This window comes from Uloborus diversus, chromosome 8 (assembly GCF_026930045.1).
Source record: "Uloborus diversus isolate 005 chromosome 8, Udiv.v.3.1, whole genome shotgun sequence".
Lineage (NCBI taxonomy): Eukaryota > Metazoa > Arthropoda > Arachnida > Araneae > Uloboridae > Uloborus > Uloborus diversus.
The window spans coordinates 119,276,998-119,292,432 of record NC_072738.1 but is presented as its reverse complement, the minus strand read 5'-3'; the positions used below and the strand labels follow the sequence as shown (position 1 = coordinate 119,292,432).

Sequence of the window (15,435 nt, the reverse complement as noted above, 5' to 3'; positions counted from 1 at the left end):
AAACTCTTAATTTTAATTTGTCGCAGTATTTTTTTTTTTTTTTTTCATTTATACAAAAGGTCGAACACTGCTATTAGAAAAATCTACATTTCAGCATGTAATAAAAACGTTTTTCTGCACAAAAAGGATTCTCTCGATATCCAAATTTTTCAATCTAATGCTTTTTTATGCTTATATTATGCTTAGTGCTCTGAACCGAGTCAAAGCTTTAAAAAAAAAAAAAAAAACTCTCTTGATTAATAGTCAATTTATCTGAATAATAACTGCATAAAGGAGTCGAAACGCCAAGTAGCATTCCCGTCGCATTTATTTCATTGCCTTACATTTATCATCTGTTATTTGTTATGTGTACATGTAATGCGTAATATTAATCTAAATTAGCTATAATGTCGGACATCCCATGCACGGAGGTAACTGTAGTTCAGCTAGTTTATAAAAAAAAAGGGTTAGTGGTAATTTTTTTTTTACGCCGAAAGCGATGCAAAAAACTGAAAAATTGTCTTTGAATTTTGCTTAAAAAATTTTAATTTTAAGCAAAAATAACTCTTCTAGAAATTTCTTGATTCGAATTTTGACATGAGGCTTTTAGTCGCAATAAACAAGGCTTCTAGAAAAACATAAGAATTAATATTCAAATCACGTATAAGAAACGAAACATTACACTCGAAATATTACCATATTCTTAAAAACATTGTTGAAGATGTTCTAAAAACAACTTAAATAGCAAAAAAAGTGAAAACTTAAATAAAGAATTAACGAGATCCCTATGTCCCACTGTCAAGTTTTCTGGTAAACTGATATATTTGAATAAGATGGAATCAAATTTGTATCAACAACTACGCTGTTGCATTAGATAAATATGTTACATTACATCTGTTACTTGAGATAAATATATAATTTATTTACATTACACATTTACAGGTGTACATCGGTATCAAAATATGTCTCAATCCGATTCTTCACAAGTTATAGAATTAAGAAAGGATCCATAGTCGCCATTATGACATTAAAAATCGTAACATACTGCTTGCTTTTACACCTTTAGCTTCTGAAAATAATAATCTCACCTACATTTAAAAAATCTATTAAATGATTTCATTCCGAATACCAAAGCAAAAAATGTACGTGAACAGAATCCAAATTCTTTGGCGAAAAGAATCTCGCTTCCGCCGGATGTCTGCGGAGATAACAGCCTTCAGCTGTGTAGTGGTTGAAAGAATTCTAAAATCCAGGTCTATTTAGAGCCTTCAGCTATTCTGCCCGATGGATTTGCTCGGAAGTTTAATTCTATTTGCCCCATTTTCAATGACGGTAGATATATCAGCGGGGAAAAGTTAAAAAAAAAACAAATGGTAGAAAATATAGGAATTTTTGAACTTTTATTCTGGGAGAAATGGTTTGGGTATTTTACCATTTGAAAGGTATTGCATTAACTAGTTATATCATTCAATTGCGGCAATCCCGTTAATTTTTGTTATTTTGTAAAGTCTTTCCCCATCAGAAATTGTTTTATCGAAATTTAGCGTACTTCTTTAAAAGTGCACTAATTCTAAGCCCAAAAACAAATAGCATTAAAAAATATGAAGATAACCGAATAGTGAAACTGTTGTGAAACAATTTTCTGATAATAATAGGTAACATTTCGTAATTTTTGTGTCAAAGGTAGAAAATTTCTTACATTTTAAAAAGAATAGTTTTGTTTCATTAAAGAAATTTAAGCCGTAAATATGTATAATATTTAGAATATGAAAAACATTGCCACATAAGAAAGGTAAATACTTAAGTTAATAGTAAGTGGTCGCAAAATTGTCTTCTGGTGGTGTCATACTTCAGGCAATTTTCAAGCCAAAGGTAAAGTTTTTTTTTAATCATTTTATTTTAATTTTTTTAAATGTAAGATGTATTTTGTTTCCTTAAAGCAATTGGAACTTTTAATCTGTTTCATATTTAGAGCGAAAAAAAAAACATTTGAGAATTTCAGGTAATTCTGGAAACACGCATTCAATTTTGCATCCACATTAAGGAAAGGGGAAAAAAAAACACTTCAGCTCTAATGCGTTAGCAAATTTAAAACTCGAAAAACCTTCTCTTTATTAGTTTGATGAAAAAAAATATCTTGTTTGAAGTATATTTTGTACAGTATTCATCTAAAAAATTGTGGGTTTTTTTCAGGGTGCAGTCTCTTAAAAAATGCTTGAAGTCAATGTAACCTTGAAACACTGAGCGTAATAAAAATATATACCTTGTAAAAGAGAGAAAGAATATCGAAGCTTATCCCTCTACACGAATATTTCTGCGCTTTTTTATTGATTGACAATAAAGCAAGTAGTGTACACAATACGCGATTATTGTTATTCGATACGTTTTGCAATTAATAACTTACTGTTTTTTTATTTTATTTTTATTTTTAAGTCGGACTACTTTTTTTTTTTTTTTTTGTTACTTGTTGACAGATTTTGTAATTTCAGTTTACGTACTTCTGTCTTATTGTATCTATTTCGTAATTGAATATGTTATACTAGTCGACCCGTGCGGAACTCCGCACTGTACTTCGAATCGTTTCATAAGGCATTTCGCTCTTTAAAAATTTCAAAGAAAGAATATTATGAAGAAAAACCGAAAAAAGTAAGCGCACAAGAGAAGGCATGTAATTTGAAGACATCAGTAACAAAACCTCGTTAAATACAACGTTGCGATAATTTGATCATCGCTCCCCTTTTGGTTGTACGTATTTTCAATGCAAATATAAATATCATTAAAATGTGGCTGAGTGACACATGAAAAATCAGTAATTTTGCATGTGAAAAAACAGGTTGTGGCAAATACAGTCCTGCCCAGGTGAGCATATGACGAAAAAAAAAAGAAACATTAAAGATATATTTAGTAGCACGGATTCGAACTGGCGCCACTCTGATGAACAGTACGACGCTCCAACAAACCTAGCAACTGTGCCTTCCTTTTCGAATGCTATTCATTGAAGTAATGCGTAATAAAACACGGTAAAAAAGGTTTTCGCCGAAAAAATAATAAGATTATGCGTCTATGTTTTTTCATTAGCCAGCATGATACGATTTAAACTTATTCCTAAAACATGGAATTTGATTAAAGAATGAAGAAGATCTCACGTAGCGATTGAAACAAACATTCTAGAGAAGTAATAATTTCGGTTGAAATAATAAGTTTTTTTATTTTTGAATATTCAACATTTTCCCATAGCAGGCTGCTTTAACCTGTACGGCTTAAAAGCCCGCACTTGTTTTTCTTTTAATCGAACACTTAAAATTCAAAACCAAAACCAGTTGAACTGAGTCCGTTTTTAAGTGTAATTTTTCGAACGTAGACAAAATGTTCTTTTTTTTTTTTCAGCCGAAAGCAGAGGAGTAGAAAATGATTTCTTATTAATGAAGATGATAATAATTTTAATGTTTTATATCGTATTAGAATAAATAATTAAAGATTTACTGGTTGAAACTCGTAGTTTTAATTTGGCATAGTATTTTTTCATTTGTACAAAAGTTCGAACACTGCTATTAGAAAAATCTACATTTCAGCATACAATGAAAATGTTTTTCTGCACAAAAAGGATTCCCGTGAGGTATATCTAATTCTTTTTTATGCTTACATTATGCTGAGTGGTCTGGACGAAGTCAAAGTTTAAAGAAATAAAGGGAAGATTACCCTTCCATTAGCAGTCAACTTATCTGAATGATAACTGTAGCCTGCATAAAGGAGTCGAAACACCAAATAGCATTCCCACTGCAATTTATTTTATTACATGTGTTATCTGTAGTATGTTATGAGTACATGTAATACGTGATATTACTGTAAATTTGCTATTATGTCAGTTAGTCCGATCTGGCCCGAAGTTCATACAGTTTATAGCCGAACGCTCTACCAAAAAAAAAAAAAAACCCACAGGTAATTTTAAATTTTTTTTCTTGCCGAGAAGTGTTTTTTTTTTTTTTTTTTTTTTTTTTTTTACAATTTGTTATCGCAGGCTGTTTGAATCGTTATGACTTAGATGGCAGCACGTGTTCATCATTTAACAGCACGGTTAAAATACAAAATAATTTAAACTAAGTTCTTTTTTAAGCGTAGCTTTTCAAATGTAGTAAAAATGTGATACGCTATTTGTTTTTTTTTGCAAAAAAGAAGAAAAAATATATATTACCCTTTAAATTGAGGTAGTATTTTTTTTTCATTTGTACAAAGAGTCAAAAACTCATTAGAAGAATCTATATTTCAACACACAATTTATTATATTTTACTGAACAACAAACAATTCCAATGTAGTCTGAAATCTTAAACCTGATACTTATATTTTCTCTTACATTATGCTTTAATTTCCTTCCCGGAGCTAAAGCTTTAAAAAAAAAAAAAAAAAAAAAAAAAAAACCTCAGAATTGAGTATTAATTTAGCTCCGTGTTGCATCAAGTTTTCATAACAGCTAGGAGCGTTTCTACCTCATGTGTTCCCTCATATTTATTATTCATGTAATGCGCGATATTTTTCGATGCAGATTGTCCGGACGGGGGCCCGAACACGCATTCTCCTGGTTACGAAGAGCTGGTTACGCTCTGCCGATCAAGCTATTCAGCTCTGTCGGTCATAGCGCAAATTAAAGTTATAAGTTTAACTGAAAACCTCATTCTGGTTCTTTAAAACAGGTTTTTCAGCTGAAAAACACAATTTTTAGACCGTGGGTCTATTTTTCGTCAGTAGCCAGCACCATAAGCTTTAAAATAAGGCGTAAATCAAAGAAATCGATCAAGAATTGAGGAAAATCTGGCGTAGAAACCAAAAACAGGCTACAGAAATAATATATAAGGATGTTAGAAACCGATAAATTTCCGAAAATAAACCTTCGTATTAAAGTAAAACATTTTTTCTGAAGAAAAGGTAATGAAGTATACCTTGTATTTAACGTGAGATTATAATTTATTAAAGCGATGTATTTTATGCGACTATTTTAAGTTGTAGAAATACTACTACTTTCTCTTTCTTAAGGATGTACGAAAATTCAGTATTTGTATAGTAAAAATTTGAAAACATTGTTTTATTGAGTTTTATTAATGCATTTATTTACTTTGCCATACTTTGATATTACAATTACTCCACATTTGCAAACGAATTCTTCACCAAGAAGTTACACTGATTCCTTAACGCAAAAGAATTTCATATATTTTCGACATAAATTTTAATGATGATAAGAAATTAATAAGTGTTAATATCGAAGGAATGTTATGAAATAACTGAACTGAATGTTTCATGACTCCGTTATTTGAACAAGCTACTAGACTAATTTTTTGAGACATTGGATCTCACTAAAGTTTAAAAGTGACCTCATAAATAGCTTTCTTTATCTCTTTAAGTAAATGGTAACTTATGCATTTAAATCTATAAATATGAACCATACAAATGCAATCGCTTCCCACAAAGAAACATCCCCTTAAAAATGTCATAAATAATTTTTTGTAGTTACTAATTAGTGTGTCATATAGTGGCAATAATGTAGATTATTTTCTTGCGAGAAACTTTTTTTCATTTGCAAGTTCAAGATAAATATTCCTAACACTACATATGGCTCATCTGGAACACGTAATAAACAAAAAAAAGGGGGAGGGGGAATCAATATATGTTCACATGACACATTCCAATTTTGCTGATTTTAATCATTAAATTGATAAAATTGATAATGATCTAGGAAAAAAACAGTAATTTGGAAAACTTGGGGAAGAATTGACTCCATGGTAACTTATTTTTGTTTACAATCGTGTGCATGATGACGATATGCAAGTGATATACTGCCGTGAGACGGTAAGGTTTACCAAATGCAACATTTTTCCTTTATACACACGGCAGCATAGTTTTCGCGATGCGTTTGTGAAATAAAAGATACTTTTATAAAATCTTTATCATAGAATTAAGAAAGGAACAAAAAAAAGTTTTATTTCCATCTATTGCAGTTTTAATTCACATTTTGGGGCTTTTTTCGATATTTTTCTTTTTTTTTAAACTTTCCACTTTATGCTACTCCCATACATTCCACATTTTCCAAAGAACCTACATTTGTCGAAGAACATGCATTACTGTTTCCGATTCTTCAAAAAGCTTTGAAAACCTGCTTATCTCTAATCCTACCGCAGAAAATGTACGTGAAAGAAAGTGCGCTTTTACACTTCTTACACCAAAGAAAAATCTCCCTCTAACAGACATCTTCTATGATAAGAGTCTTCAAATCTATAATGTGTGAAAGAATTGAAAGGGTGTTTAAATCCCTGTCTATTTAGAGTTTTGAATTGTTCCGGACATGAAGGATTTAGTTGGAAGTTTAGTTCCATTTACTGCTACTTCAATCAAAAACGAAATGAAAGAGAGAAGAATTTTATCGGCTAAGTAAGAAGTGAGTAAGATAAAAAATAATAATAAGTCGCACCAGAAGAACACAGAATTCCTTTTTCAATGTTCTTCTTTCTATTCTCGGGAAATAAAAATAAAATTTAAAACAAGGAAGATGTCATGTCTTACGCACTAACCTCGTTAAATAGCAAGAGCAAAAAAAAAAAAAAAAAACACCGCTTTCCCTAAACATTTTTTGTTTAACATTTTACAGCACGTCTGTACTTAAACTAATATTGATTTGCGTCTAAATTTGAGGCTGACAATGAAAACTAACAGAATAGGACTTCAGTTTTTGTTTGAGTTTCCTTTGAATAAATCATGCAGAAAGTCTAGTCTCGAACACATTTGCAAAGTAAATTACATTTCTGCGTTTCATGTCAAAAAATAAAATAATGAAAAAAGCTTTTTTTAGTATGTAATATTGGGCACTTTGTGAGAAAAAAAAATAGTTCTTTAACAATGCTGTTTCTCCTTACTAAATAAGATAATGAAAATCCAAAAGATCAGCTAATGCTTTTCATTCTATTTTTTTTTCACGGTCATCTAATGCAGTTTTAAATATTAGTATTTGTAGACAATTATATGTATTATTCCTTATATAAGTGCTTGAAAAATATTTCTATGAAATGTGTATATAGACGTACGGTTCTAAAAGAGAAAGATATCGAGTTATACGTTGAGGGATTAATGATTTATGAATGTGATTTAAAACTAATCTCTCACAGTGTCTATTTCTAAACAAATTTTTATAAATATCTTTAAGTGTCTTAATGTTGCCGGTATCACTTTTTAGTTGTTGTCAAAACACTGAAAATTCATAGTACTTTTAAAGTTAATTTTGTTAACAAAATAAAGAATCTATCAGAGTGGAATTTAAGCAAGCAGGAATTTGAAGACTGTTAAAACTTTTATATCAATGCAGGTTTTCGAAGCTTGCTTTAATTTAAGTCAAGTTATCTGTTCAAAAGCTTTATTGAAACTTCAAAAGAGCAAAAACAAAAAAAAAAAAAAAAAAAAGAAAAAAAAAATAACCGTTTGTTGCTAATTACTTTATTGGGTTCAAAAATTTTTGGTTGGAGCTGTATATTTTTACTATTATGAAGTGAAAACCCATATAAAATATTATACAAGTTGTGTTTGTTTTATATTTTTCTACAAATTTAACATTATGATCTCGTAAATCTCCAAATAACATAACTTTCAATTTGGACCTCAGTTCATTATTATCATGCACTGTATAAAAAATTTAAGAAACGTTACTGAGTATTTTCGTGTAACGTTTCCGAATTTCAATGGTTTTTATCCACTTCCTGGAAATATCAAGTATCATTGTCAAAAAGTTTCCTGAATGGCTACAAGTTGCTGAAATGCAGACTTCTCTATGTTGTAAAATATATTTATAGGTCTCAGTTTAAAGATTAACTGAGAGCATTTATAAGGTGTATCGACTTTAAAGCAATTATGGCTCGTCCTGACTGATTAAGCTCCCAAAGGAAGCGAATCTGTCTTTGAACTACTTAACTTTGCAAGAATTACAAACATTACTTGCAATTTTGGCTTAGCTTTGGCCATGATTGTAATACTGATTGTGCAGCTGTTACATTATCCCTACCAAAGATTACCTTCAAGTTCTAGAGACATGACTTGCTTCAAATGGGAATATTTTTCAGGATAATTTCAAGAAGGTTACTGAGTTTTAGCGGAAAACATTCCTGTTTTTTGCGAGATATTTTACTAGCTGAAATTGGGAACATCAGCTGCTCATTTTTATCCTGGAACGTTTCTGAATCGTTTTTACAGTGAATCAGAACAAAAGTTGTTTCAAATCTCATAGAAAATATAGAAATGACAGTTATACTGAAATATAATGCTAACAGTCTTCCTAAAACTATAATAAAATACATTAGTTTTCCCTTAAGTAAAATGTTTATTATTTGCTGCCTATTATTTTCCAGGAATGTTTCTGAGTCCTTTTTACAGTGTTCACCTATAGTAAAACATATAATAATTGAATCCTTTTTGCTTAATGATCTTTTAATAAAACACGTATTTGACTCTATCCATAAAGATAGATCAGATAAAGCTCCAAAAGTTAATGTCAGTTTTTTTTTCTAATCAGTGAAACTTCAAACTGTTAAGCAAAATTTTTGTGAATTAAATTTTATCTCAGCATATGCGTTACCTCGATTTCGAAAATAAACTTTAACGATAGTACATTTCTAAAGCATTTAATCTTAGAGTTTGACCCACTTGGCAAAAATGATTTTCACAAATGAATTTTGTCTCCATATTTCTTAGATGCCATCAGTAGAAAAGAAAGATAAATATCATTGTCCTACTTTGGAAGAAAGTTTGGAAGCTGCATGAAGTGTAAACACATTTTTTAGATTTTGATCCTTCCTTTAAAGAGGATTGTATGATTAACTTAAGCTTGAAAACATTAATTATGTCTCTTTACTTTGAAACATGAATTTAATACATAACGTGGGATCTATAATCTGCGACATGGATCTGAGAAGCTTTGATTTTCCAAAACAATGTTTAATGACCTTTGTTTATAATTTTTTTAGCGTTCGGAAAAAAAACTTATTGTGGTGAAAAATAATGTTGCACCATGAACTAAAATGTTGCATTTTCAAAACATCTAGGATCGTCACCAATTTTCGTGGATGGTTAAATATTAAAGTGTTACATGTAACAAATCATGTGCTCCACCATGATAAACAACAAAATTAAAGGAACGTTAAATTCATAGTCAAATCACATTCTCAAACCACCCTTCAAAGAAAGTTCTCTCATTTAAAAAATAATTCAAAAATCCAAGACATTAAATTCAACGCATTTAATACTTTCAAAAGAAGCATGCACTCACTGGCCTATGCAATAGAAACCTTTGAGAGAAACTTCTTGTCTTACCAGCATTGTGCAAGAATCTTGAGATATTATCATGATATGGAGCATATTCTGCAGGTATGAAAGAGGTTCCTTGGTACTCCTCGAGGGTGAACATACAGCGATCCGATATAGAAATACTGACAGATCACGTGCGCCCTGCGGTGTTACATTTTTATCTTAATGGCAACGGATACTTCATGGACTATAATGCAACTATACATCGTGCCAGGAGTGTTGAAATTTGGTTCGCTGAGAATCATTCTGACATTCAACACTTTACCTGGCCACCGAGTAGCCCGGATCTTAACCCCATAGAAAATAGACGCAATCGACAGAACTCTTCTCTTCCGTCTAATTTACAAGATCTGAAAAGCTGCATAGCCAATGCATGGCATTCTCTAGATGTAAATGCACTCCAGAAGCTTGTAGACTCGATACCCAAACCAATCAGAAGAGCTATTCGCGTAAAAAGGGGTCCAATAAAATATTGATCTTGGGGGGTTTCTAATTCATTGGCCAGTGAATGTGTTAAGCTTGCTGGAAAATAAAATGGCGACACTTCGGCATTGGCTCTAACTTCATTTAAAATAAAATTCATATTCATTGGTAAAAATGAGTTATCGACATATAAGGCATAAATATCCAATTTAATTTCGAAAAGACCTAAGATCATTTAGTGCACCGCAAATGAGATTGCTACAGCTGCGAATCCCAATAATTGAACATTTTCCAATCAATGCGAACACCAAACAACTGCGAAACTCATTAAACCACACTTATTGTTGCACCAAAGTAGCGCGCTGCCGTGACAAATAAATTGCATGTTTTTATGAAACGGTAAACTAATTGTTCAATTCAAAAAGTTACATAAGTGTAAATACTACAAAACAATATGTGTCCTTAAAATGGAAGTCTCAAAGCTACAAGTGTTTTACAAATTTTACTTCTGTTAATTTTTTCCGTTGTTTACCTTTTTCATTCAATTTCCATATAACCTTCGAATAAAGTAGTAAAATTAATACTAAACGTAACGCAAATGAAAACATATTACATTAGAATGAACGCAAAAAGTAATGGTAAGTATTTAAGCTATAGTAATTTATAATATTAACTCTTTATGCTCAACGCCTCAAAACTTAAAAAGAAAATATTTTGAAGGTTTTGTCTGTACCTCAGAGATAGATGGACGTAAGTAGAAAAATTGCGATTTTCTGTTTATTAGTGAATTGTATGTAGAATCCTATTCCGCATCTAAACATGTGAACGTAGTTGTAATAAATGGTATTAATTAAATAAAAAAAATAATTACTTACAATTGTTAAAAGAGCGCACGTTCAATCTTTTGCAAGCACCAAAGTTTGACCAAAGTAGACCAAAGTTTTTCCTTTTTACTCTGAACTTAAGATTGTGTGACTTATCTTGTTTTGGCCCTGACTTACAGATTTTACATATTAAAAAAAGTTTGAAGCTAGCCAATCGGTATATTAACAACTGTACAAAAGTTTCAATTGATACAAAATGCTTAAACTACTCTACTCAAACCCCTCTTTTTGTGCATTATTTATAAACATTGGAAGAAACAATTAATGAAAAACTCTATAAAAAATACTATAAAATAATACTGTAAAAAATACTATATTTGGGAGAGCAGTCATATTCGTTTGATGGCTTTTTATCGTAGAAAATATGCGAAAGTTTCAGTTCAGTTTAGTTTCAGGGCGCTTGTTTCAGTAAAATAACCTACCAGTAGGCATTTATAAAATTTTCATATTATATACCTTTGAGAAATTATTTTCATTGAGAGATATTTTTATTTAAAATGTATTAAGAAGAATATGGAAATGCACACTTACGCGTCTTCAATGTAAAACATGTGGCTATCGGCTGCTAAGCACTTTCCTTTTAGAGAAAACAGATCCTTCTCTATTTTAATGGGCGGATGTACTCCTTTCTGAAACCAGACACCTGTCCATTTGGCTGGAAATTCACAACCTTGTGAAGCTGTTGAAGAAAATAAAACAAGTTATTATTTTTGAGCATTAACTAAGAAATTTGGTGATTAATTAGATTTTACTGATTTACTCATTTTTTTTCTCGTTAATTTAATGAGAAAAATTATAACATTCTTTTGAATAACCATTGTAGCTCTTTATTTGCTTGTTGCGCCTGTCGATATATTACACATAAAGTTGATCGTATAGTTATGTTGTGTGAAAAATTTGGAAAATATGTAAAAACATTGTATTGTGTGTGGAATTTGTAATAACTTTTAAAATGTCAGTGCTAGACATTTAGCAGTAAGTTTCCGCCGCTAAACCTGTACTAACTAAATTTTCAGAAATTTTACTCAAGTAGGTATATGAGTATACGTTTTCATATTTTGTGTCGGATTTCATATAAACTTAAGGTTAGGATCATTGACAAAATAAGATCATTTTGACCAGGAAGGACATCCCATATTTCTTGATATAGTTCGACACTAATTTGCTAGATCGTAACTTCATCAGAAAGACTGATAAAGATTTATCAGCAAGCAGTTTTCTATCAAAAAGCAACATTACACGCACAGAAGAGTGCATGTACAGTCCGTAAACACTTGATCGTATTTTACAACACAATTTGTTTCTATATGGGTCACTGTAGTTTACTAGAATAAAAATGCCGTTTATTATTGTTGAAGTCGAATAGTTTTACTTATTTCTGATGTTGTTGGACAAATGAGGCAGTGAGAAGCAAAGGGATGTAAGCAGACATTTTCTCAAGTTTTGAGTAAAACGCGTTTAAATATAGGATCCTACACTGTAAAAAAATTCCGAAACGTCACTGGTTATTTCCGTGGAACGGCTCGGGATTTTACACGTTTTCACCTATTTCCCCGTAAAAACAAGTATCTTCACAAAAAACTTTCCTGAATCGCTACAAGTTCCACACGTGCAGACTTTTCACTGTTGTGGAAAATATTTTTGGCAACCAGTTTAAAGATTGAAAGAACGTGTTTATTAAGTGTATCTGCCTAAGGTTGCTTACGGCCTGTCCGGGTTGACTTAGCTCCTAATGAGAGCAAAAAAGTCAATAGATAGCGCCAGACTTTGCAAGGCAGGAATTGTAGGCCAAGAGATTTGTTTGGTTCCTTTTTGCTTAGCTTTGGCCGTGGTCGCTCAGATTTTTATGGAGCCTTCTTGGTAGATCAGGAAGGTTCTAGTCAATAACAATAAACCTGCATAATTTTTCTGGAAGATTCTAGAGACATGGCTGGCTTTAACAGGGGATATTTCGCACTTCTTCAGAAAGTTTCAAAGTTAATTTCAGAAAGGTTACTGACTTTTAAAGGAAAACGTTCCTGGTTTTTCAAGATAAGTTACTGGAAGAAATTGGGCACATCAGCTGCCTATTATTTTCCAGGAACGTTCCTGAATCGTTTTTACAGTGTAGGTAGGCTTTCATTGAAAATTTTTTCTAAATTATACTGCATAACAGAACCTACCAGGGCCACTAACATTATATCTTGCCCAAGCATGAGGAGGGGTTGATCTATCATTTGTAAATGTTATCTCCAAATTTTTAACTTTGTTACTTACAGCCTTTTGATTCTCACTGCATCAGATGTAATGTTTTGCACTTCTCAACTAATATCTACAAATGCTCACTTATACTTTCGAAATTTTCATTGTTGGCTTTACTTTATCAAAACCTTGTCCAAAACAATGAAAGAAATGTACTAGAAGCAAATATAAAATAAAATGCCTTAACTTTAGAAGCATCAAGATATTTAAGTGGAACCGGGACACATTTTGAAAAAAGCTTTTATTAAACAATTTAGAGATTTGAAATTTTTTCACTGACTGACCATTTATTTAATAAGCAAAATCCTAGCATAAATAGTCTTGCTTTTTTTTTTTTTACTAAGGTTGCTTTTTAAATCGCTAAAACTCAAAGTATTATTGGTCAATATTAATTTTATTAAAAAAAAGAAAAGAAACAAATATCTAAGCTTTACTTTTTATTCCGTGATTTAAAAAATATTATTTCAATAAACTATAGAAACTATTTAAAGAACGATTTCGAAAAATTCTGAGACAATTTTTTTTTAATCACATTTTTTGCAGTGTAAAAGTTTTTTTCTTTTCAAATTTGTCGAGTAAACTGTTTGAAAAAGATGTGCTCCAAATTTCATTACTTTATCTTCATTAGTTTTTGACTTATAAGAGTTCGAAAGGAAAAAAATGGGAAAAATTGCATAATAGAGAAAACCGCGTTTAAAGTTGTAAAATTTAGCATACTATAGTTAAATGTAATAATTATATCTTTCGTTCTAACTAAGATAGAAGTAAAATTCAAACGTAATTTTAAGCAGAAAAAATGGAGTAGTTTTTCAAATGATTTTAAAAAATATAAAAAATGCAAAATTTGACGATTTTTACGTCCCGTACTCCCTTAATGCTTCAAAATGGGCTTGTCAATATACAGGATGTTCCGATTTAACCTGCCAGACCTTTATTTTCGCAACCGTTAGTCCCAGATGTATACTTCCAATTGCAAAAATGTTCAAAATCAGATGCAAGGGTAAGATACTGAAAGTTTGAAGTAAAAAAAATAATAATAATAAAGTCAAAAAATACAAAACTTAACTTTTTATACGAGCCCTAGGTCCTCTAGCTAATATTTAGAGAAATAATATCCATTGAAAACTATTACTGACACAAAAAACTTGACATATGTGCGACCAAAACTCAAGGAGATATTCCAGTTCAAAGTTTTAAGGGACCATACAGAAGATGAGAATAGAATTTATCGCCCTTTCAGAAGAATGTACCTGGTCGTCAAAGTAAGAAGAACAAAGTATTTATATTTTTTATTGCTATCCAAAAATAAGTGCAATATTTGCTGTGATACGTATAAATGCACGACGAAACCTTGATTAATTATAAAAAAAATACACTCTATGCACACATATAATTTTAAACACTTGTTAACCGCTATATTTTCCCCCAAAAGTGGTGTAAGTCACAAAACGCTGCATTTCATATCTCGGTGAATATTGTTTGTACTAATTTCAAACTTTTTGTGTTGGAATTATTTTTCAATAAAGATGATTTCGATAAATATAAGTTAGGGGACCTGGGGTCCGTATAAAAAGTTAAATTTTGCATCTTTTGACTTATTTTTATTTTTACTTCAAACTTGCAATATCTTAACTCCGCATTTGATTTTGAACATTTTTGCAATTGAAAGTATACATCTAGGATTAACGGTTGCGAAAATAAAGGTCTTGCAGGTTTAAATGGTATACCCTGTACACTGTAAAAAAATTCAGAAATATTACGGACTACTTCCGTGCAACCTTTCGGGATTTTAATGGTTTTTATCCACTTCCTGGAAATATCACGTATCAAGGACAAAAAGTTTCCTGAATGGCTACCAGTTGCACAAATGCAGACTTCTCTCTGTAGTAAAAAATATTTTTTGCTCCCAGTTTAAAGATTAATTGAGAGTATTTATAAGGTGTATCGGCTTCAGTTTACCTACGGCTCGTCCATGCTGACTAAACTCCCAAACGGAGCGAATAAGTATATACTTCGTAGCTTTGCCAGAAATGCAAGCAAGTGAGAAGCTTGATACTTACTTGCAATTCCAGCTTAGCTATGGCCATCCTTATAGTACTGCTTTTGGCACTGTCTTGATAAATCAGGAAGGTGCCAAGCTGTGATATTATCCCTACCAGAGATAAGTTTGAACTTCCAGAGACACAAAGACTTTAAACGGAAAGATTTCTGGATTTTTCAGGAAGGTTACTGAATTTTAGCGGAAAACTTTCCTGGTTTTAGCGAGATATGTTACTGGCAGAAAGTGGGCACATCAGCTGCCTATTATTTTCCAGGAACGTTTCTGAATCGTTTTTACAATGCATAATAAAGTTACTGTGGAATTGTTAGAATGAACCCTAAACTGTCCTCTCGCTGAAGATAACGAGGCTAACCAAAAATTGTATGCATTACTAGTTTTTTTTTCTCAAAATTATTTTTTAAATGTAGCAATGGGAAAAATACAACAAAATAAATCGCTTGTTCAAAGATAATCTTTTGTCGACTTCTGTCAGAGTAATAAACCTTTATTTTAATTTTACAACAGAATTGTAT

At 31.2% G+C, this 15,435-nt stretch overlaps 1 protein-coding gene across 1 annotated transcript in view; it reads right to left on the bottom strand.

The window, feature by feature from the left end:
- The window catches only part of LOC129228555 (uncharacterized), a 58,246-nt gene extending 43,298 nt beyond the window's left edge, over nucleotides 1-14,948 (bottom strand). The window contains exons 1-2 of the mRNA XM_054863238.1: nucleotides 14,922-14,948; nucleotides 11,152-11,312 (exon numbers count right to left, since the gene is read on the bottom strand). Coding sequence (XP_054719213.1) covers nucleotides 11,152-11,312; nucleotides 14,922-14,948 — 188 coding nt within the window. The remainder of the gene's footprint in view (nucleotides 1-11,151; nucleotides 11,313-14,921) is intronic.
- Between the last annotated feature and the right edge of the window lie 487 nt (nucleotides 14,949-15,435).